Source organism: Ptychodera flava, chromosome 16, assembly GCF_041260155.1.
Source record: "Ptychodera flava strain L36383 chromosome 16, AS_Pfla_20210202, whole genome shotgun sequence".
NCBI classification, from domain to species: domain Eukaryota; kingdom Metazoa; phylum Hemichordata; class Enteropneusta; family Ptychoderidae; genus Ptychodera; species Ptychodera flava.
This window is the reverse complement of record NC_091943.1, coordinates 4,752,022-4,775,400: the sequence shown is the minus strand read 5'-3', so window position 1 is coordinate 4,775,400 and position 23,379 is coordinate 4,752,022. Positions and strand designations below refer to the sequence as shown.

Genomic DNA, 23,379 nt, shown 5'->3' with positions numbered 1-23,379 from the left:
TTTCATGGTCTCCCATAATGCAACACGCACCGGTGTAGTTCCGGTTACCGATACCGTCGCTACTGAAGGTACAATATGTCGTCTGCTGGTGATATCGATAAGGAGATTTCGTTCAAAGTAGCAGATCGTCCTGTAAAGCGCCCACGCTCATTTAAAGATGTGCGCAGCCTTTCATATAGCAATTTACTCAGTCACTGTAGAGCAGCTAATATAATCACAAAAGGTATCAGTCGACATGCCCTCGAAGTGTTGCTGTGTCACAAGCTTCACTTGTCAACTACGGGCGGACACGATGTTGTGTTTGGACCAAAACTGGAAGATCACTGTTTGGATGCAACCGAAACGAAAGAGTTCGAACGCTTTACCCCAACTTACGTACAATCACTACAAGGTTGGACAAATAACATTTGAAATATTCCTGAAATTTATGTTGGAACAGTGAAAAAATATTTGTTAGCATATCCGTCAAAGATCCAGATTTCACAAAGGACAGTCTGAAGAGATACAAGCTGAGCAGATCGTATGAACACATTTCTGCCAAAAATATACATAGTGTGATGTATAATTCTCTAACAGAGAGCAAAACTTTCTGTCTTGTGAAAGCCCAGTGCAACCCATCCCAGAGTGGTGACAGTGCTCGTGTAAAATGGTTACATGTTGTCCTTGACAAGATGACCGGAGAGCCTTACGGTGCATTCTGTGTTTGTGCAGTTGGGTAAGTAATGCTTACAGTATTTTGTAATAATCTCAATCAGGCAATCAGGTTGAATTGTAAGGGAATGTGTAAATTTACTCTATTGTGGTTCAGTCTAACAAAACTGATAGATACTGAACACTCCAGACTCTGATAGAACTGTGATAGTCAGGTCATAGATATTCCTCTCTAGATAATTGTCTAGTAAGTTTGGGTGTCTCACAAGGTTTTTGTCTTTACTGTACACAATGCAAATGACAGAAAGAAATCTGAAGACAGGAAAAAGATATGTTGCCTCTTGTCTTGGATTCTCTGATCACTCGCCAAACATTTTGAATTTTAATTAATATGGCAGAGAAATGAAAAGGTAAAGCTCCCATCTGATAAGATTTCATCCCTTAATACAATTATTAACATAAAGGTGATGTATCAATAGTGATCAGGATTTGTATTCTACCACGTGACAGACACTAGGATATCTCTGTCACACTGTCTTCATGATTTATCAAACATTTAGTACAGAGAAGAGTTGGAACATCAGGATCTTTACAATATAATGTACAATAAAAATTCATACAAACCTGTCCAGCTGTTTGCTTACTAATACTTGGTAATCCTTCTACTGACTACACATATAGTATTCTGCAGTGCATCCACAATTACAATTAAGTCTCAATTAATAAAACTGAACGTACAGGTCAATGATCTCTGACAAGTACCTGCAAGATTTGACGTCGAAGAAAACCTGGACTGTTCCTTGTGCATGTAGTTTGTATCCGTACTTCTTTAGTCTTGAAAATTTAGAGTGATTTATGTTTCAAAAACATTTTAAAAGAATATGGGTTTGAAAAGAGTCAGTGAAATGATGGGAAGTTGAATTTTCATCATTAAATTAAAGTTTGTTAACAAAGGAGAAAAAACACATAACATGACTTTGAATACTGTACACTGATCAAGTGTTCCAGTTGTTGAAATTTGTTTACCATTCAACAGAACACATTTTTATAGTGTACCACTTTCAAAAATCTTGAAATTTAAGTGTGTCATCATACACATACAGCTGGTACATTTGTGCCATTAAACAATTCAGGTAATAATGTTGTGATCCTTGGACAGAAGTATTATTTGTTAGAAAAGTACCTGCTAAAGTTGTAACTTGCATGTTTTGTTAGGATAATACATTGCTATTTGCTCTTGTTTTTTCCCCTAGCAAAGGACAAGCTTGCTCCCATGTTGGAGCATTTTTGTTCCTCCTGTGTGAGATTGTTGCCAGTGGGGCTGAGAATCTTCCTGATGATGAATCAGTCACTGATGTTCTGTGTCCTTGGAGTTTACCCAAAGGTACAAAGAATTATTTTGTATGTATCACTAAAAGAACTAGCATTGTTTTTCCTAGAGTGACAGGAGGATTAAATCCAACATTTCTCAAGGAAAACATCTGTCAAACACAATTTCAAGATCTCTTTAACACATTCAAATCTCTTTAACACATTCAAATATTACTGTATTCATTTGAGTATAAGGCCATGCTTAAGTATAAGCCCCTCCCCAATTTTTTGTTGCGTTTAAAAAAGCTTACATCCCAGCTTATTAGTCGTCTTAGTTGTGACATGATTACTTTGACAAACAATATATGATTAGTTGCATATCAATAAGCAATAATGCTTTCCTTTTGCTATTTAGTGAGAACAATATGAAAACCAAGCATTAGACTTACGCCATGCAAGAATGTGATAAATTTGCATACATTGAACATTACATATTACTGCTATCAAATATTCACTCGTCATTCAAGTATGAACCCCTCCCCTATGATTTATTCTCTCTTTCATTGGAAAAGTAGGAGTTCATACTGGAATGAATACAGTACATGCTGTCCTGAATATGATTCTAATACTCTTATCAAACTTTGCATTTTCTATAATTCAAGAAAATCATCACACAATGTGTTTCATAAAACCTATTCTGATTCATGATTTTTTACTTCGTATTGAATGTTACCAAGGAAATTTTGGTGTAAAATCTCAAAACTTTGAAAGTTTATAATATAATGGACTCAAATCATATTGCTTGATCAGGATTTTTTCACAGGAATACAGAATTTGTGTATGATAGAATAGGTTTACTTCAATTTAGTCACTTTAATTCATCACAGTACTTTGTTTTCTCTTCACTAATCACTGTTCAAAAGCGTGACTAGAGACAGTGTAGCCGAAGTTCAATGTTGTTTTTCAGTTTGATCAACAAAATATGTTTTTCTTTTAATGTCGCAATGATGAGATAGGCCTTTACTCAAATTTATTACCTGCTGTAACTGTTGTTGATCTGGTACATGCACCTGTATATCTAGGTGAATGTACAGTACATATAAACATTAAATACATGGACCAGAAAAGTTAGCTGGATCAAGTGGCTTGCAAAATTTCAGAATTTTGTAAGAGAAAGTGAATATTTTAATAGGATGGTTTGGCTTTCTGTCATCCCTCACTGAGAGTGCAAGTTTAAAAAATATCATAAATACGAGAGGAATCTGAAAAAGGTAATGCTATTTGAAGTTCAGAAAACTACCGCTTAAGATCAGTATGTTGTATCTCACTGTACCTGCATCTATTATTCATGCTAATTCTACAGCAATACTGAAAAACATTGTGTTGCCAGTAAGAGGATGTAACAGAGTCTGAATGAGACTAGGTTTGTGCTGAAATAAGACAACTGTGTAATTTTATTAATTACAGGTGCCAAAGTTCATCCTGTGAAAGCTGAAGATGTAATTGTCCGCAGTACAGACAAACAAGGTCCAACTATTGACAACTATACTTCTCAAGTTGCACCAGAACTCTCTCCTGACGATAACTATCAACGTATCCTCCAGCTTCTTTCTGATGTACGAAATGCCAATTCAAATAGCTGTATGCCAGCCATTGTTAACATAGTTGATATTTCAACATTCCGTACAGTACCATTGCCATCTTTAACATTACCATCTGAATTACCAGATAAATGTTTTGATTTTGATATTCCAGTAAGTACTGAAATCACAACAACAACCTATCCAATACCAGTGTATAGAATACCACATCCTACCTTTAACTCAGTATATGATAATGGGTTTGAGAAAGCTAAAGAAAAGTTACTCCAGTCAATTGTTTATTCATCAGATGATATTGAAAATATTGAAAGAATAACTCGAGGTCAATCTGCAAGTCATTCCAATGATACATGGATGGATCAAAGAAAGGCTACCATAACTGGGACAAAAATTCATAGAATACTGTCTTTCTATGAACATGGTAAGGCGAAACCAGAAAATATAGTGAAAGACATTATGCAATACAACTTTCAGGAATTGAACACCACTGCTATTCAATGGGGCAGAAAACATGAACAGAAAGCGGTTGATAGCTATATAACTGAGCTAAAAAGAACACATTTAAATGTTGACATTCATAGGCCTGGACTTCTTGTGCATAACAATTATCCATTTCTACGAGTAAGCCCAGATGCATTAGTATCTTGCTCATGTCATGGTAGAGAGTTGTTGAAGTGAAATGCCCATATTCTTGTCGAAACATACATCCAGCAACTGGGGTGGCACAAAAACAATTAGATTTCATTTTAAACTGTGATGGAGAAATGATATTAAAACAAAATCATTCACGGGGTTACTATGAACAAGTTACAATGCAAATGGTATTAAGTGCAACATTTACAGCTGATCTAGTTGTATGGACAAAAGTTGGTCACATAACTATTCATCTAAAGTTAGTGAAAGAATTCTGGGAACAGAAAGTCTTGCCATCTCTTATTGATTTCTACACCAAATATGTGTCATCTGAAATTTTAACTGGCAGAATTCATCGTGGTTTACACCTTTTTTCTGACTGTCCATTAGAATTAAAACATGAGCATGGTTCCCTGAATGAAGTTGACATTGGTAATAACAAGGAATTCACACATGAAAACACTAGTAGTATTAGTAATAATGATATCAATCAAAGTGAATCTCATGAGAAAAACTATTCTAGTACCAGTCTTTCTGTATTAGAAGAGAACAAAGATAGAGAGAGGGAGGATTGGAAACTTGGTTGTCAGAATAATTGCAGGAATGACAGAGCACCTAGATTTTCCCGTGTGAGAGATCAGCTTATAGCTTGTAATTCTAATCTCGTTTGTGATCCATATACTAGGTATCATTTTTTTTGTGAAGGCTTCAGACATTTACCAAAGAGTCGTAAAATGAAATATATATGTACAAAGTGCAGGGAACAACATCCTGAGAAAATATTGTTGGATGCAAATGATGGATTCTATGAATAAATAAAATCACTACTAAGATTTTCCAGAGAGTAATGCAAGCAAAGCTGAACTAGTATAATCTTTGCTGTGTCAATTTTCATTGTCTATGACTTAACAAGTGTACTTGTTCAACTGAGAGGTATATCCTTGTTTGTTTTTTTTTCATATGAATTCTAAGACTTCTGTACTGTTATACATGAAGTTAAATTGCAGCTAAATATACCATTGCTTAGCATCATGTATCCCTCAGTTTCCCATTCAAGGCAAATCTTGATTTACATTAATTTGATTAAATTGTATATTCTGAATAATTATTGTAACAAGAAGTATGATACAGTGGACTGAACATGATCAAAATTCAGTTTTGTTTGTGAATGAAATAAGACAAAGCATGTCAACTCTGTCACCAAGAAGCATGGCTTTATAGGGTATATTGAAATGATATATGAGACATGTAAATAATATATTTATATGAAAAAAAAATGCATAAAGATATGTAAAGATAAAGATAGTGACTTGATTGACTGACTCTGTATATTTCCAATTTTATTCCTGTAATCTTTGATGACTGTGATTTTTCCTTTCTATGGCTCTTAAATTCTGATCTGGAAAGTTTGAACATTGTGAAAAGCATTGTTTAATAATACACATGTACTTTGAACAGTGTAACTGTTCAAAGAAACCACAACTGTTCCTTCCAGAATCCAAATTTTGTGTGGGGATACACTGATTTTTTTTTCACTAAATCAGTATTTTTGTGTGAAACCACTTGCAGTCATCATATTTCTTTTCATAGTATAGCATTTTAAAATGAAATTATTGTATCTAAATTAAAGGGACATAAACTGTAACTTTTAACTATTTTGTCAGTATTCAGGTTCTTTGTATCAACTGCAGTTTCTTAATCTACTCTTTATAGGATGCTAGAATGCCCAGTATTCTGATTGTCAACACAGCCTGTATATGTGTAATGACCAATGTTATTATTGACAAATGAATTCTAGTCCGGACTTGAATTCAACTTTTGATGATAACAACACCGACTGTACACATATAGACCGTGCTGAAAAGCTTAACGTTTTAAGTGCTGTAATTTGTCCCGCCAAAATTTTAATGCAGCATTTTACTAATTTTTATTAATTTTTCTGTAAATTGTTTGATGATTTTGGACAATTGTACATCACATTTCATTGGCTACAGTATTTTATCAAAATTTAGGCAAAAATTTGACAAAATTGACCTGGGTATATTTTGTAAAGGTGACAAAAATAGACTTTGGCACTCAAAGAGGTTAGTATTTTAGATTTCATCAAGCTTTAGGGATTCAAACAAGAAACTGTAATTGATACACAGAACCAGAATACTGACAGAATAGTCAAAAGTTACAGCTTGTGTCCCTTTAATGGAGTCTTCACTGTGCAAGTCTGTGCAACTATCACATCATTGCTCTTTTTAGCAAGTATTTTAAAATGAAATTATTATATCTGTATTAACTGAGTCTTAAATGTGCGAATAATGCTGTACTCATGTCAACATACATCCAAGATGTATTTCTAGATTGAAATATATCAATTTATTCACAATAACACAAACTATAAGATCTTCAAAGATATTTTATTATAGATCATCCAGTCAACTTTCATCTGTGAATACATGCATCACTTTGAAATAAAGAACCCACAAAATGTGCTTGTGGCAAGCTGGATATATATATTATTGCTGTATTTGTAGCACAGTTAATTGGTCTATGCATGCAATGCGCATAGATTACTTGTCCTTGTTGTGTACATATTCTTCAGAGCTAGTATATAAAGTAAATAAATAAGTATAATGATTGACATTGTGTCCGTTACATGTGAATCTACCATAAATAGTTGAAATATGACAAGCTTTGGTTTTATACTGAAGTATTTCAAGGATACACAGCAAAGTACAATATGATCTATCCCAACAATCTGTATGTTATTTGGTTATCTGAGCTGTAGCTTGACCAGAACTTTGACTCACACAGCCTGGAATACGGGCACACACTGATTTTTGAGCCTACAAAAAAAGAAAAAATTTCCAACCTGCAGACTCAACTTCAGAAGGCATCTGGCTGTTTAATAGAATTATATTAATATGAGTTTTTTTTCATTGATTGTATATTTCATATCACAGCCTGTACATGAAATCATAATAGTTTGTCAGTAGTACTAATTCTTCCAGATAAAAATACTGTTCTTCATCTGAGACTGATGGCAATCTTAACTCTCAAAAGCTACCTAGTTGACCAGAAGGGGCAAAAATATTCACTTCTCACCTCACTATTGGATTTTGGAAATTTACAAGATATGCGCAAACAGTGAAAACTTGCTCTTCAATATCTTTCATGGATAATTTCTGATCTCCATCAAGAATGTGATATGTTTTTATTCGCTGTATTGCCCGCTCAATATGTATCCTCACTTTTGAAATTTTTTCTGAATAGGCAGCTTCATCTGCACTGAACTGACATCTTTCAGAACCTTTGAATGCTGGCATGTAGATATGTACTCCCATGTCATTCATTATACCCTGGATGAGAAACCCCCTATCCGTCATAACAGAACCTTTAATCATGTCTAGATTTTCAAGTAAATTTGATGATGATTCTGTGATAAATTGATCTGAGGCCCGTCCACCATACATTCTACTTACATATGTTACCCCCATTTGTGGGCTGATTCCAACCAGGAACTTGTAGGTATTATGATGTTTATAGTTTGAAAAGAGCTGCTTCTTTGCATCTAATTTGCTGGATTTTGAACGAAAAGCTCTGTGCAATCTAGAATGACTCTAACATCAGAAAATGTGCTCATGACAGAAGACTGATTTTGATCAATCACTGATTTAGATGGTAGCTCACATAACATCTTCAAATCAGAATACATAAGGTTTATCCAAGATGTGACAACAGAAGACACAGTACCAACTGAAATGTTAAATCTACGGGCAATATCTTCTGTTAGTAATCCAACTTTTAATCTAACTATTGTTAAAAAAAATTCCTCTAAGAGGGAAAGTTTTCTTTCTGGCCCTGGCTTATTTATGTATCTACCTGTATCTAGGAAATGTTGAGTGTCAATAGTTGCTTGACCTCTCCAATATTGCATATTTTTAGCTCTGGGTTCAAGAAAAACGAATACTGCATGGAATGTGTGAAAATTTGGAAAACCAGTATAGAACTGCATTTCTTTTGGATTGTCCTTAATATTCTCAAGACTTAAAAGCTGTAATTCCCTGGTACTATTAAGTTTCACCTGTTCTTTTAACTCTTCAATTTTAGTTTTAATTTCTGGCATATACTTTCCTAACTCTTCCTCACATCTCAAATCAACTTCTGTCTGGAGGTAGTCATGGTTTAATGGTTGTGCTGCTGTTACTACTTGCGCTATGTTATTGATTGACCTCCTTACTCTTCTAAAAGCTTGATGTTGACCTATAGCGTGTTTTTCCTTTAATGGTGATTTTAATAATTTACTTGATGTCAAAGTTTTCCTTGGTGTCAACTCATTTCTTTCAAATATCCTTGGAACATACCCTGGATGGTCTGGGTTTCTGCTTTTGACTCCTACATAAAATAATCAAAAATTACACTAACTGATTAAATTAAAGTCACTTAAGGTAGGGGACTACCCATTATCAATACACTATTGTCATTTACCATAGTATTGTATGTCATAAAGCTAGAAACCATTAATAGAATATTGTCAATTCATTGAAATTTTCAGAAATTATTCAGAATGGGGAACTAATTCAAAATATGTACGATAAACACTAGGTCACCATGCTTGATTTTTGCAGAAATCTTCAAGTTTTCCTACCATAAATAGCCATTGGAGAAAAAGTGCTGACTCAGCATTTTTTTCTGTGCTTTTTTTTCATAAGAAGCCCTTAACCACAGTACTGTGCCTTAACATTATCTCTGATTTTTTAAAAATCGCCAATTTTTTATGTGCCCACACAAACATATCATGAACAAATAGAAGACCCGGTCTTCAATACTTTCCAGCGCTCAGTTTGTGCTAAAATTTTCCCATGGGTTGATGAAATGTACAAAGTCATGGGGTAAGGGGGACTTTAGTATCCCTCTCGACCGAATACATCATAGTATCAGTGCACTCACAGTCGGTTGAGGGCTATTACACGGCCGGTGACTGAGCCTATGTATTCCCAATACATAGGCATGTCACCGGCTGTGTAACAGCCCTCATGCGACTGTGAGTGCAACCCATACTTTCAGTTTCACGCGGATCACGGCACTGCTAGGAAGGTAAACATTCTTCCCGAGACTGAATTTTTCAGGAACTTAGAAACTATCAACCAAGACTTATCAAAATTCGTATGAAATCTTGAACCAATTAAAGTAAATCTCACCATTTATAAAGTGATCGGAACAAACGCGATCCCAATGTCGCGGATACCAGCCGGCACGTCTTAACCTTATGGACTTCGTCCACAGCGAAACTGTCCAGTTTTCTCGGGAGGAAATCTGAAGTACGATCTCTTGACCTTGTCAGATTTTCTCGTGTTAAAACAGCCAGGTATACAGCAAAAATCACCGCCCCTGCCCCTTTTTCTAAAAATTTTTGGCGTGTGCGGCGATTCGTTCTCCATTACTTTTGTTATTGTTTATTCAATCGTCTGCTGACAGAGTGACGAAACCGGAACTACGCCCCTCGCATTGCATTATGGGTGACCATGAAATCGAGCATGGAGATTAAATTTGTTTGAGAGACAATTTTTACCAAAATGTATCCTTCTCACTGCAGTATCAACCTATTCTAATATTTTACTGAAATTTGAAAGTTTGATTTTTACATACAAAAAGCTAATCATCAAGTGGATGGATTAGTGATGAAGTAAAACTTAGGCTATGAAAATTTTGACCTTTATTTATTATAATTTATTATTTGTTTATTTCGGACAGCATTCGTCCATATAAATTACACAAAGGAAATACAGATACTGTGATACAAAAAATGGTGTTGCATAATCCATACATAAATTCATGCACTAACCATGAAAGATCGACTTTCTCCACAGGTTAAGCAAGTCACAACTGTAAAACAGTACATCATTAACCATTCTTACAATTGTATTTTCACTGTAAGATATACTGAATATTGAATAATTAATTTGCTGAAAGCTATACATTGCCAATAAATTGATCACACTTTCAATGTTAACTGTATGATAAGATCAGTTAACGTGTAAAAATGAATGTATACAATTTAAAATTGACATTATTCAAAGTAAGAGGAATAATATACAAAGACTGGTAGCACATTATATTACTGATAGAGTAATTGTACGTGACTGTTTGATTGATAAACCATTATTGTTGATCTCGGCAGTCGAGTTTAAAAGCCATTCAAACCTAATTCTTGACAAGTGGGAGTATAAATCAGATCACTAAAACATCGCTGATTCCGTTTCTTATATAATTGGCACGAGAATTAAAATTATAGTGTCATATATTGCCTCTGAGCCTTAGATACGTAAATTTTAAACTGTATGGCCGAAAAATGCTAGGCAGGGAATTTTACTCCCTAGGCCAACCAAAAAAGCACGATAAATTATCTTGTGCTCACAAGAAACTATCTTGTGCTCACGAGATAAGTTTCTCGTGATCACGAGATATTATCTTGTGCCCACGAGAAACTATCTCGTGATCACAAGATATTTTCTTGTGCTCACGAGATAGTTTCTCGTGCTCACGAGAAAGATCTCGTGCGCACAAGAAAAGATCTTGTGATCACGAGAAACTATCTCGTGATCACAAGAAAAGATCTTGTGATCACAAGAAAAGATCTTGTGCGCACAAGAAAAGATCTTGTGATCACAAGAAAAGATCTCGTGCGCACAAGAAAAGATCTTGTGATCACAAGAAAAGATCTCGTGCGCACAAGAAAAGATCTTGTGATCACAAGAAAAGATCTTGTGCGCACAAGAAACTATCTCGTGAGCACAAGAAAAGATCTTGTGATCACAAGAAAAGATCTCGTGAGCACAAGATATTTTTTTTATTTTTTGCTTTCAAACATGTCCCTTGCGGGCTTTCATACTCTCCAACCTATGAACAAATGCTCTGTGTTTATTCTTCATATCTGATATCAAAGCGAGTAGATTTGCTGAGGCAACCGTGATTCTCTCAACTGACGAGTCTAGGGCTCAACTTTGAATTTCTTGACAGTTGATATTGATCAAAGAACTCCCTTGTTAAATATGTCCCCTCGCTACAGGTCAAACTATATCCAATATATTATTCCCAATCAATCTACGAGATAACAAAATGATAAAACCATTCGCATTTGAGTGAAAATGAAAATTTAAAGTGTCATCATTTAATTTGTGTAGGAAGCCCGTATGCTTAATTTTGAAGGTAGTCGATTAGCAACAGAAGCATTTCGAGAAATTTAGGAAATTTTATTGAAAATGGGAAAATCTGTCTAAGTTGGGTCGACCACTTTGTCATATTGCGTTTTGCCACTCAGTCTCACTCAGGATTTCCAGCAATTGTGCGCAATATATTTTGCACTTTATCATGTAGACCCGTACAGTTGTTGCGATAGTGAGACAGCCGACGTTGAACAGAGCGTCGAAAGGTTGAAAGAAAGCTAACATAGCTGCCAAAAAGTGGACAAAGCAGACGACAGCGTAAACTAATCAATTTCAGTCCTTGAGAGAGAACAAGGTCATCATTGTTTGACGTGTTAACATCATCAGATAACATTGCACATGCGCACTTCTTTAATTCCAACTGCCGGAGTGAGGAAGGGAAAACGGTGTCGGTTACGAGGAACTGTGGGCAGTCGTTGTGATACGATCCCCTTCCCAGAGTTCAGTGCTCGTCTGAGTCTTTCCACATATAGTTTTATAATTCTGTGTAAGTGCCACATTTTGACATACTTTACTCTCCAATTTATAATTCTTCTAAGGGTCCTAACCCTGCCTGTAAACAATGAGTTGACCCCTAAGTCAATGACATATGGCGGCTACTTTCTTATTGGTCAACAGCTTTGAGTTCTTGCCATACTGCTGACTTGTCCTTTCCGAATATCTGCTTTCAAGATCAACGCGACAAATTGATTGTGTATGTGGTTCGTAGAATCCGTATGAAATTTCAAGAGATTTATTCTACTTTTACAAAATGTACCACAAAAATTGCCAGATTATCGACTCTTTTACATATCAAGGGGATCAGTTTCGGCCTTGAGGTATTGCAGAAACACCTATCAAGATAACAACAGTTCGTGATACATGCTTTGACGGGATTATCCGCCAGTCGTCTCCTTAAAGGTTTTACTTTTTTTTCAAACTTGCTGTCACGTGATTATTGTGTGAATAGTAATGATTTTTCCAACCGTAACACCAAATAGTGCAAGCCTTTTTGTCACTATTCAGTGTTTGCTAAGATCATATTTGACGGGGAATAATTTATATGAAAGCCACAAAAGGGCTTCTCCCGTCACTTACATGCGTAAATGACTCTGATCAACGTGGTGAATTACTGCGTATTCGATACCATAATTCATGTAGCGAGGGCGAGAATGCTTGAGATTCATCGGACTGTGAAACGAACAAGATGTCTGAAAGTGTGCTGCCAAAGATTGTCACTCTACTAAGACATAGAAAGTAAACATAAATATTTATAGTCAAAAAGCCCCGAAGTTCCAATATCAGAGCAGAGTTCAATTGACATTTTACATGTAATCTCCACTGCATTTTGCTACAAGTTAACGCGCAAACCTCAAGCCGTGTTCGAAGGGTCTCCCTTCATTTAGAATTCTCGGAGAGCAGAGTGCGGTGAATATAATGTCAGATATACGGTGCCTGCTCATTTGCGCTTTTGATTTATATGAAATTTAACGACAGCTGATCCTTTCTGTATGACACTGTATGTTTGATATGTTTGCCAATGGTGAGAACACTTCAGATTAGTCACATATCCCCACGGAGTGCTTTTAATAGAAATCTGACTCTTCGACGTCGCCATATTAATCAAAAATTAAAGTTCTACATCGTCTTCCGAAGCCGGTGGTAATGACATGACAGCTTTTCTGCCAACTTGCTATGGTCTAAACACCTTTTCTTGTCAGAAATTACAACCCCTGCCGGACTTGTGGTGTATGAATCTCATAAATATAAGCAGTTACTTGCGCCTTCGGTTCATAAATCACTACATTTGTCAGTATTCTTATCCGTTACTGGGCTTGCTCAGCAATTTATCGACGAAAATTATCTCCAATTTTATGCAAAGTAAATAAAATGTGTTCACGCGAGTGGGTTCGTATCATTGCTTTTACGCAATTAAGGTTCATAAAATTGCAAAGTATGAAATGTTCTGCCATAAAAACAGCCTTACTTAATTTCCCGTGACAGTGTTTTATTATCCCGTCGAATTTCACTTGTTAACGATATGGACGTCTTGAGGTATGCTGCATCACCTCTGAGACTGCGCTGCATAAAAAAAAAGACCTGCACGAAAACGATACTCAGTGATTTTGATCGCAAAACAAAATAGGGGAATGTTGTGCGGGCTGCATGAGACTTTAAGAAATGTTAGAAATCGTCACTTTCAAGTATAGCCGGTACATCCCAGCCACCTTGACGTTAGACAAACAACACCCAATTACAGCTGAGAAAAGCACAACAATCAGTAATTTTACTCTGACACAAAAAAATTATGAACTTTCTCATAATACTAGACTTGTTTCACAAGTTTAGCACCTGGCTGCTGAACAATATTTCAGAGTTTCGCGACGTTTGTCAATGAACAGAAGATGATAATAGGGCAAAAATAACGCAGAAATACTTCCCATCTCACACCACATCAAATATGTACGAACTACAAGCCAAGGGAAATCATACAGAACAAAATATAAACATTGTTGCTCCACTGTTAACTTTGAGTGAAAGTGAAATCTACAGCTGCCGCAAGGCACCGTTTTTCATTATGAACAGTATAAAAGTATTTTACGTCCAAGATCATCAAAATCCGATACAAATTTAAGATTGATTTATTTTGATGAGAATAGAGCCCAACACGTAAATCCTTGCAGAGCAATGTCACTTTTCAAATTTGTTTTTCACTTATTCACAGCCGGCTTACAAGTGCCAGTACACGTATACAAATGTCATTGTGTGTTCCCAGCCAGATGAGTCTGAGCTGTCTAACTGTCCTACCATGTGTACCGTGTGCAAAGCCGCTAGGCAGCGCTCGTATTATGTCCAATTAGAGTCGAAGAATTTGATCAAATCTCTACAGTAGTATATAAGCTATCACAACCCTTACAGGACATTACCCAATCACACACAAATTGCACGGATAAGCCAACATCCTGTCGTTTGCCCAATAATCATCATTGAAGCTTTGTAATCGATCTTCTATATTTCTGTGAAACAAGCGAATCGTGGCTGGAGTTGCCGATCCACAGTACTCATCCGAACAGTAATCACAGTAACACCAGCATTAACACTTTAATTTCTTTTTTCACTGACTCACGTTAACCCTCCGCGATCCCTTTGTTTGTCTTCGTTAAGTTGGCGTTGTCATGGGAACAGGAAAGCGAGAATAAAGGCCGGAAGAATAGAGCGCCACGCTTAGTACTTCCGTCGGTAGTTGACAGTTCGTACAATAAGCACTGTCAAAATTTATGGCAGAGATGTCTGTATTTGCGCAACTCATCATAAATATAAATATCACAAAGCACAGTCTCCCTTCAAAGTCAAGTATTTTGTGATCTACAATGGCAAAAAAACCCAAAATACCGCCAAATTGACATTTCTCTAAGCCGAAATGGTTTCACATCAGTTGCCTTGACTGAAATACTAAAGTCCACGGATTAAAGCTTTTGAGTTGTAAACACACTATTTTGCAACTGTCGTGGTTTTATGGCGTTGAGTTTTCCTTTTACGCGGGTTGACAAAAGGATCCTGCATGCCTGAAGGTATTAATCCTCCTTAATGATTTGACTGCGTTTTGTGTCACGTGACTTTCTTGCCAATTTCCTGTTATGTATCACTGACGTTACTATTGGATTTTGTAAACGGTTACTAGCAATGTGTACACTGTCATAGCGTATAGGCATTGGCCAGGCTTTTTGAATTGCCGTATATTTGATGATGCTTGGTATTTTCAGCTTTTTAATTTTGCGAAGCATATACATAGTCTTATTCTGTTCAACTACAGCTATGTTGTTTTGTTTACAAAGAGTTGAATTTCTGTTGTTAAGGAATTAAATTAAATAGTTGACTGAATGCGCAGCCATCCATTAGACATGATTATTTCGGCAGAACAAGAATTTTTTTTTTCACCGAGGGAAGAAAAGTACTTGAAATCATCAAAAGTGACAGAAAATGCTGCTAAATTCTCCATGTGCAGGCATTGACAAGATTAATGATGGTATGGGTGCCTGTTTGCCCAACAAGACATTGTATTTTCATGGCTTATAAAACCCAGGTATATGATCTTTCTAAACTTTTATCGCTTAAAATGGGACTTGTTGATATCAGTAGTCGTAATAATCTTTTTTTTTTATAAAAATGAAAGGGTCGCAAAAATACAACCATTCTTCTCGTAAATATCTCATCTCAGATTGATCTCATGAGAGTGAAATAACATTTTCAAAGTAATAGATAAGATGTTATAAACTTTTCAATTTTTAGTTTCCTTGTATGATCTCTTTATCTCTTCAAGTCATAAGGTAATTACATGTAGATGATTTCGTACTCTAATAGTACATGCTAGGGTCGATTTTGACACACCGAGATTCCTAAAATTATTTCCTGCTCAGTTCACGATTCCATGTCAATGACGTCAACATCACTTTTCACTCTTCAATCGTATTCGGTCAAAATCTGCGGAGTGGACGTGTTATGAGTGACTAAAAATAGACGTCACAAATGAAACTGATAAGCAACTATACGAAAATTGTATGAATAATTGGCATGGTACAGACCGCACTACGGCGGGCGGTTGTGAATAAAGAAATATTTCGGTACACTCTGATGACGTTTTATCGTAGTATCCAGCTGCGAATGTCATAAAAGTATGACGTACATGCAGATAGCATACCCACTCATTTTCAGGTAAAATAGCCGATTTTACATCCACTGCACAAAGTTTAACGTTGCAGAGGAGAGGCTGATGTGTTGGGTGTCTTTGTCAATCAAACACTGCTTCTTCTTGGAAGTTATCGAGACGAAACTTTAGTCGTTCAAGTTTATTAAACTGGTAATACAAGTCCTTGCTTTTTAAAGGTAAACCGTCGTTGGAACTACGCCTGTGCAAGTTTCTTGTCTACAAACAATGTATTTCGTGCACGGTATCTAGATGCACCTAATCACCATAGCTGCAACATTTAAATTATATGATGTAGATTATGGCAGACATGTTTTAACTTTCATCAATCACCATCGTACCTTAGATGCAGTGGTTATATTGGTCGTATGGGTCCCATACGACAACTGTATTCCTTTAAACAAACTACACTATTAGGAACTGAAAGCAATAAAGGTGTGGAAATATGGGAATTAAAACAAAGAATGGGAAAGACGATTAGAAATAGCAGCATGTAACACGCCAGAGCTTGTCAGTTATGTTTTTTAACATATAAATTGCACATGCAAACTCAGAGATCCATAAAAGTAATAAATTGTTATCGATACGTGCAAGCCAAAAATGTTCGAATCGACGCATTTGAAATGGCGTATGTAAATGGTAAAGAATTCACTACAGACCAGAGCGAATATACGTCCCGGTATTATTGTATCATACCGCATAAGACAATGAACTTGCTGGCAACACTATCAATTCTAATATATACCTTCACTCACTTACTAAAAGATTTCCGTATTTCTCAATCTTTGTGACGTTTAAAAGAAATTACTAGCGGCAACATTTAAATGGTTGACGTTTAGGTACGCACATGTTTAGATTTTTTGCGGTTCCGGGACCACACATGTCATTGTGAAGTAAACAGCATTCCTCTTCACGCCTCTTGTCACCGACGTCAGGATATCAAAATAAGTAGATATTTGGCGCTGCGAAATTTCATTTCGGTAAATCTGTGATAGAGTATCGAGCTTATTAATCATACTGTCGCGTCTTCAGCTATTATAGGCCTTCGGTACGCGCTTCAAAAGATGAAATAAATATCAAAGCGGCGATGTCCCCGAGGTTACCCATCAGGATTCAGGAGAAATGGTGGGAGTCTGTAGCGCACGTAAACGACCCATTTCTATCTAAGGTCTGAAACATCGGTATTTCGGACTCCCATTGTACACTGTTGTCTGCCATGATCCTGTCGACCAAGGTTAAAGGACATAATGTATTTAGTCAAATTATAGACAAACAGCCAATCAAGGTAGATTATGGCACTACTTTCAGCCTCCTTAAGTTGTTGTAAATAATGAGAATCCACCTATCATATATGAGCTGCCAAGCCTCTGCACATTGACAGTTAATTCGTTATTGACGAAAACAACGCGTGCGCACGACCGGGGCACATACAAAGCCCTAACGCACGTCCATTGTTGCTGGCCAAGGAATAAGTTATGTAAAACATTTGTAAGATATTGAAAAACATTGAAAAATTATTGAAATTTATGCCCAAGTCGCTGAAAAACCCGCCTTAGACCACGTACTTACTGGCAAATGTTGGAGGTGTATCCTACGCTGGACATTACGTGTCGAGCACCGGTTGTAACGAAGCCCCTACTTTAACAAAGGGAAATATTTGCGTCGATAAATATTGAACGTGCGTGAAATTGCTCCAGCCACGACATGAGAACATAGTTTGTTTAAGAGAAGCGCAAACGTTTTACGCGTATTGAGTGGCCACTAAGGTAACAGCACACGTTTGTTGCTTGAGGGGATGAGAGTCGCCTAAAAACACGTCTGTTTCACGTTGCCGGAGGCGTTCAGGCACGAGTGAACGCAAATGTATGCTGTAAGGCTGCATTCACAAACACTTGTGAGGGTGGCTGGAGGCATTCAGGGGGACTCGATAATTCTTGAGGTAGTAGAGGGGAAACCTGAAGTTTTGCTCTGTGTATAAAGGGGAGGGACCTGAAAATATTTTGGTTCCCTTTTATATTTTACATTTTCCGATTGCAAGGTTTAGTAGGTAAGTAGGTAATTTGATGAAAAATGATTAACCTCTTTATGCCATTCAATGGTGCAAATATTAGCAATAATTAAAGAAATCTATAACTATAATGCCACATTAATGAATTATCTCGAAAAATCTAAAAAAACATGAATACCATTGAATTTTCGTCAAAAAAGTAGGCCTCGTAACTATGGAGTGAGATTAGTGCCAAAAAATTGTGTTAACATTATTTCATTATGTTTACATTATTTCGTTTTGTCATTTCGTTTGCATTTTCATGTTATTATGTTTACATTTTATTTCGTTTTCTCATTGTGTTTGCATTCTTATTTCATTATGTTTACATATTTATTATATTATGTTTACATTTCTATTTCATTCTTTCATTTTTTTGCCTTTTTATTATATTATGTTTACATATTTATTTCATTCTTTCATTTTATTTGCATTTTTATTTCACTATTATTACATTTTTATTTCATTCTTTCATTTTGTTTGCATTTGTGTTTCATTATTATTACATTCGCTAACAGAAAAGTCTCACCTCAGAGGATGACGTCGAGTCTTCAGGGGCAGTAAATACAAGTGCAGGAAGAGGGTGAGAGAGAAAGAAAAAATTGCCGTTTTCCCTCCAAGAGAGCTGAAAGCAACTGACTGCAAGCCCCAGAAAAATGACTGACCTTTAGAACGTTGTCAAGTCTCAATTTATACTTGAATATCATTATTCATACTCCTGGAAGGTATTTATTCAAAAATAAATTTATCATGTGGAAACTGACCATTCAGGAAACAGAATGCTAGAAAACATTTGTGCTGAATGAATATAAGAAATGAACTACAGCGCTGTAAGTAAAATGAAAGCCTGCACAAGAGCTGTTTGCATGTGCACCTGTACACAACCACAGTGCAGGAGAAAGCCAATCTACAAGAAACAAAGTGCTAATAACAGTTAATGTCCAACATCTGCGAGCTGAACTGCCCAATGCATGTTTATTTTTTACTTTGCGTGCATCCCTAATAAATATGAGGCTGTGTGATAATTGGGGGGGAGGTTACAAATATTGATTATATAGATGGGGGGGGGGGCTTGAAAATTTTTTGAGAGTATTGAAGGGGGTCTGAAAAAAAGACTTCACTTGCGATTCCTCCAGCCCCCTCACCATTATTTGTGAACGCAGCCTATCCTTATCTAAATATGGCTAGTCTATATTGTGACACACCTCATCCAGTTTTCTCGCCGAAAAAATCGAGAAGTTCCTGGGCTATCATCAATCGCCTAGGTCGCAGACGACATTGCCATCTTCTTTACCCGTTCAGGAATGTGAATGCACAGATGGAAATTTCAAAAGTTCCAAGTCAACAATCGATCCAAACTATTAGCCGATTAACAATTTAAATTGGAAACTGTTACATGTAACTTGCTCTTCGTATATATCAGTGTCCAATTGATGCATGAAACTTTTGTTCAATCTTGTACAGGGCCGGGACAATTTGCTATAACGTATGTAAGCTTTGAATTGTTTCGGATTATGTTATGGAATTTTCAAGTCTGGCGACATCAGGAGGGAATGTCCTGAGCAATTTACTTAAACTTTTAGAAGGAAAATATACTACAGGGTGCAAATGCATGTTTCACTATAATATGCGTTGCCTACTAGGCTGCCATTTTGATAGGCAACATTGTTTGTCCAGACTTCTTGAACCTGTACCGATATAGTGTCTGCTAAACTAAGAAAGCTTTCTTGATACTAAAATGATGCTAAAGTTTACACCACATAATGACAGAGACATTGCCAGGCAGTTGGAAATAGTTGTGGAAAAGCTTGAAGATATTGTATATTGAGCAGTATACAATGGCGAGAATTCATAACAGCACAAAGCCGTTTTGTCACTGAGAAATATTGAACGTCAAAACTGTAATTTCCTGATTGCGCAAATGCCTTCTAGCTAGTCTCACAACTTTGCTAAAATAGGCTTCCTTTGTTGTTGTTCTCCCAGAAAGAGGCTGTTTTTCTGTAGCTCCCACTGTATGAGACGCCGCCATTTTGCCACCAATCGAACAGTTGTCACAATCTTCCAAATTGGCACAAAGAAAATTAATATTTCGCGCACTCGATACATAGCGTCCTTGGACGCGATAAATCCCGTGTAATTCCTCTCGATTGGACTCTAACAATACTGGCGCCACGAAATACCAGCATGGTATCAACAACATGGACTTGCTCGTTTACAAAATTAAAAAAATTACCCAGTAACTTGTTTTTCTCATGAGGTATTCTGCGTACTACCCCTGTGTTCTATAGTATTTTAACCAATCATAATATTGAGCCGTTGTTATCAATTTAATTTATTCATAGCGTGGGTTTGAAAGAAAAGAATTGTAGCACGGGCAAGTGATAATTTTAGCTTTTGTATCTTTTCTAAATCAAAGTATTGTCTTATTGTATTCTTTATGGCGTAGGTATCCGACATAGCCAAGATACTGTATAAATGGACACACTAAATCACAGGAAAAACTAACTAGGCCCGACTCACACACAGGCAGATTCATGTAACAGCGGCTGGTCCGTTAGGCCTAGCCATGGTTCCTTATTCAATAAATAAGTTCCAGTTCTACGTCAACACTCGTGGTCAGTTCCAGCTTCTTCAATATAAATATGACACTGTGTAAAATTCATTGGGCGATAAGATAACATGGCTCAGTAACTCGGTCAAAGTATCGGTATTGTGCTTTTAAATTAGTAATGAATAGGGTTGTCAGTGCGTGTCAATGTGCAATCTATAATATTCTTTAGAAGTTTATTATGTCAAGATCAGCCTTTCATCAATTTTGGATGGCGAGACAAAAGGGAGCATGGGAGGGAGGCGCGTGTGAAATTATTTGACATGATGACATTTGTTAAGAGCATATGAGGGAAACCAACATTTGCCCAGAAGTCAGAAAATGTAAGAGATTCGTATACTCTCTGTATCACTGAGTGGGTTCAAGTCATGAATGTTTATGTGTTGTTCGGCGACAGAAACCATCTTCTTGAAAACGTCTTTAATCAAGTGAAACTAGTGCCAGTGGAAATACTTACGTTCAATGGGAACGTCTTCATACATCAGAAATATTACGGAAAGGATTGATGAAATGGATTAAAGTTGTTGTATAGTATCTTTTAAAACCAAGTTGTTTTATGAAAGACAGGTAGAGCTAGGATTTAATAACACAGGATCAACGAGTTCAGGGTTACATTTTTTTAGATACTGGGGGTATGAGGGATCCTGCGTTACAAGAGGAATTCACATCCAACCGTCATTCGCAGATACTACGATGTATATGTCCTGAATAGAAAGAAGGTATACACTGCAGCCACTAGTTGGCGGAAAGTACTTAGTAGTGAACGACCTTCCCTTGGCTTTTGGCCACAACTCAACTTGGGGTGTTCATGTCAGCAACCTCGCCGCGAAAGTATTGTGATTTATAACAGAGTAGGAATCTGAATTTTGAAAGAGAGAGAGAGAGAGAGAGAGAGAGAGAGAGAGAGAGAGAGAGAGAGAGACACAGACAGACAGACAGACAGACAGACAGACAGACAGACAGACTGAAACAATTGTCATATACGAATCAACTTTAGAAATATCTAGCTATAGTTTACTAGAAGAAAGTTTCCTGAAGTAAATACGAATGATTTTTGTTTATTCGACGAAGTTACAGAATAGAGTGAAGTCTCACAAGGCTCTCAATACCATTCACTCATTCATTCACCCTTTTCGTCTAAAATGAAAATCTATATCACCTGAGTGTGCGTGTAATACTATTGGAATAATTCTCACCGGCCCCAGCGACCTTGAGATATATATCTCTTCGCAAAGATAAGCAAAAGTCACAATGGGAAGAGAAAGCCACATGCTGTGTTAAGTATTGCGCAAAAGTAACAATGCACATAAAATCTCATTTAGCGCCAATAATGCTCTCTGAGTCGGGGATTTTACCAATTTCCGGTTGAAGAATCACAGTCCCCATCAAGCTGTGAGAATATGTAAGATTATTTATATCTTTCGATCGTACGGAAACGAATATTATAATCTGGATTTACACCAAGTACAAACACTAACGTTTTATATTTTTCTCTTTCATCTATCTATGTCTAGGTGGACCAGTTTTGTGACCCTCACGCTGACACGTGCTGATATCTCAAAGGTGCATTTGTTCACCAGAAGATAAATATGTACCTTGCATTTGACAAGATTCAAAGAATCTCTCTCGTCTTCACCTTACTTTTTACCAATGTTAGTATTTAATATTAAGTCTTGCTTTTAACCTCCCACTATTATTATTTCGTAGTCTGTCAAATTAATACCACTATAATGATTTGTAAGCAGTTTCTGATTTTTTGTTTTTCAATTTTGGCAACAAATACTCTAAACTCCCAAACCATGCCAGATTTCAGAAACATTTTTGAATGTATGTTAAATGTTTCACTTGGTATTGTATAGTGTTCATGTCAACTTGTTATGAATAATTATCAATATTTATTGGTCCAGAGATATGCATTATGAAATATTTGCATGAATCTTGCAAGTCAATTTCTCCCAAGATACAGTCTGATTGAAATTACTGTCCATTGAAAACGATCCTCTTTATCGCTGCTACAGGTGTTGACGTCAGTATTCAACGATCCGTTAGACCCTCCACCACTGGAAGATGAACCAAACAAACCAGGTATGGCTATACCATGTGCATGCACACGAATATCCTCTGATCTTGAGTTACTTGGTTAAACGCAAGACAGCAAACAATTTTGTGTCTTCCATGTGTCTTAAAACTAGAGATGAATATTTCTTTTAGTGCTGACAACTATTACACGTGTAGATGAGTGCACTTCACAATTGTACATTCATATTTAGATTTACATAAATGGGCAGGAATTGTGCGTGTGGGGATTAAAATATGTATCACAAATTAACAAGGGAAGGTTGAAGTAACTTTATTTATCGCTAATAACCTGGTGACGAATAAGAAATACCGCAAGGACTCTGAAGGCAATTTTGATGTATGGTATTATTATTCGAAATGAAGGGCTAAATCAGGTGCTTCAACACACAATGTTCCAAGTCTTTGCAATCATTCTAGAGCAAGGTCTAATCATCAAACAATCGATCTGATGTCAAACTGGTAACCAAACAGTGAGTCTACGGGCAGTCTAGGCTCATTTGCCCTTTTGAAGCCTCTGGACTTACATAATGTTATAAAATAGCAATTAG

General features: G+C 36.5%; 2 protein-coding genes across 2 annotated transcripts in view; both read left to right on the top strand.

Moving 5' to 3' along the window:
- LOC139152585 (protein crumbs-like) overlaps window positions 1–23,379 on the top strand; it is an 82,712-nt gene that overhangs the window by 9,462 nt on the left and 49,871 nt on the right. The window contains exons 2-3 of the mRNA XM_070725818.1: window positions 22,267–22,404; window positions 22,771–22,837. Of these exons, the coding sequence (XP_070581919.1) occupies window positions 22,342–22,404; window positions 22,771–22,837 (130 nt within the window). The 5' untranslated portion in view covers window positions 22,267–22,341. The remainder of the gene's footprint in view (window positions 1–22,266; window positions 22,405–22,770; window positions 22,838–23,379) is intronic.
- On the top strand, window positions 475–6,829 carry LOC139152584 (uncharacterized). Its single transcript, XM_070725817.1, has 3 exons — window positions 475–715; window positions 1,905–2,035; window positions 3,430–6,829. Exons 1-3 carry the CDS (start codon window positions 558–560, stop codon window positions 4,239–4,241), a joined length of 1,101 nt encoding a protein of 366 aa, XP_070581918.1. The 5' UTR covers window positions 475–557; the 3' UTR covers window positions 4,242–6,829.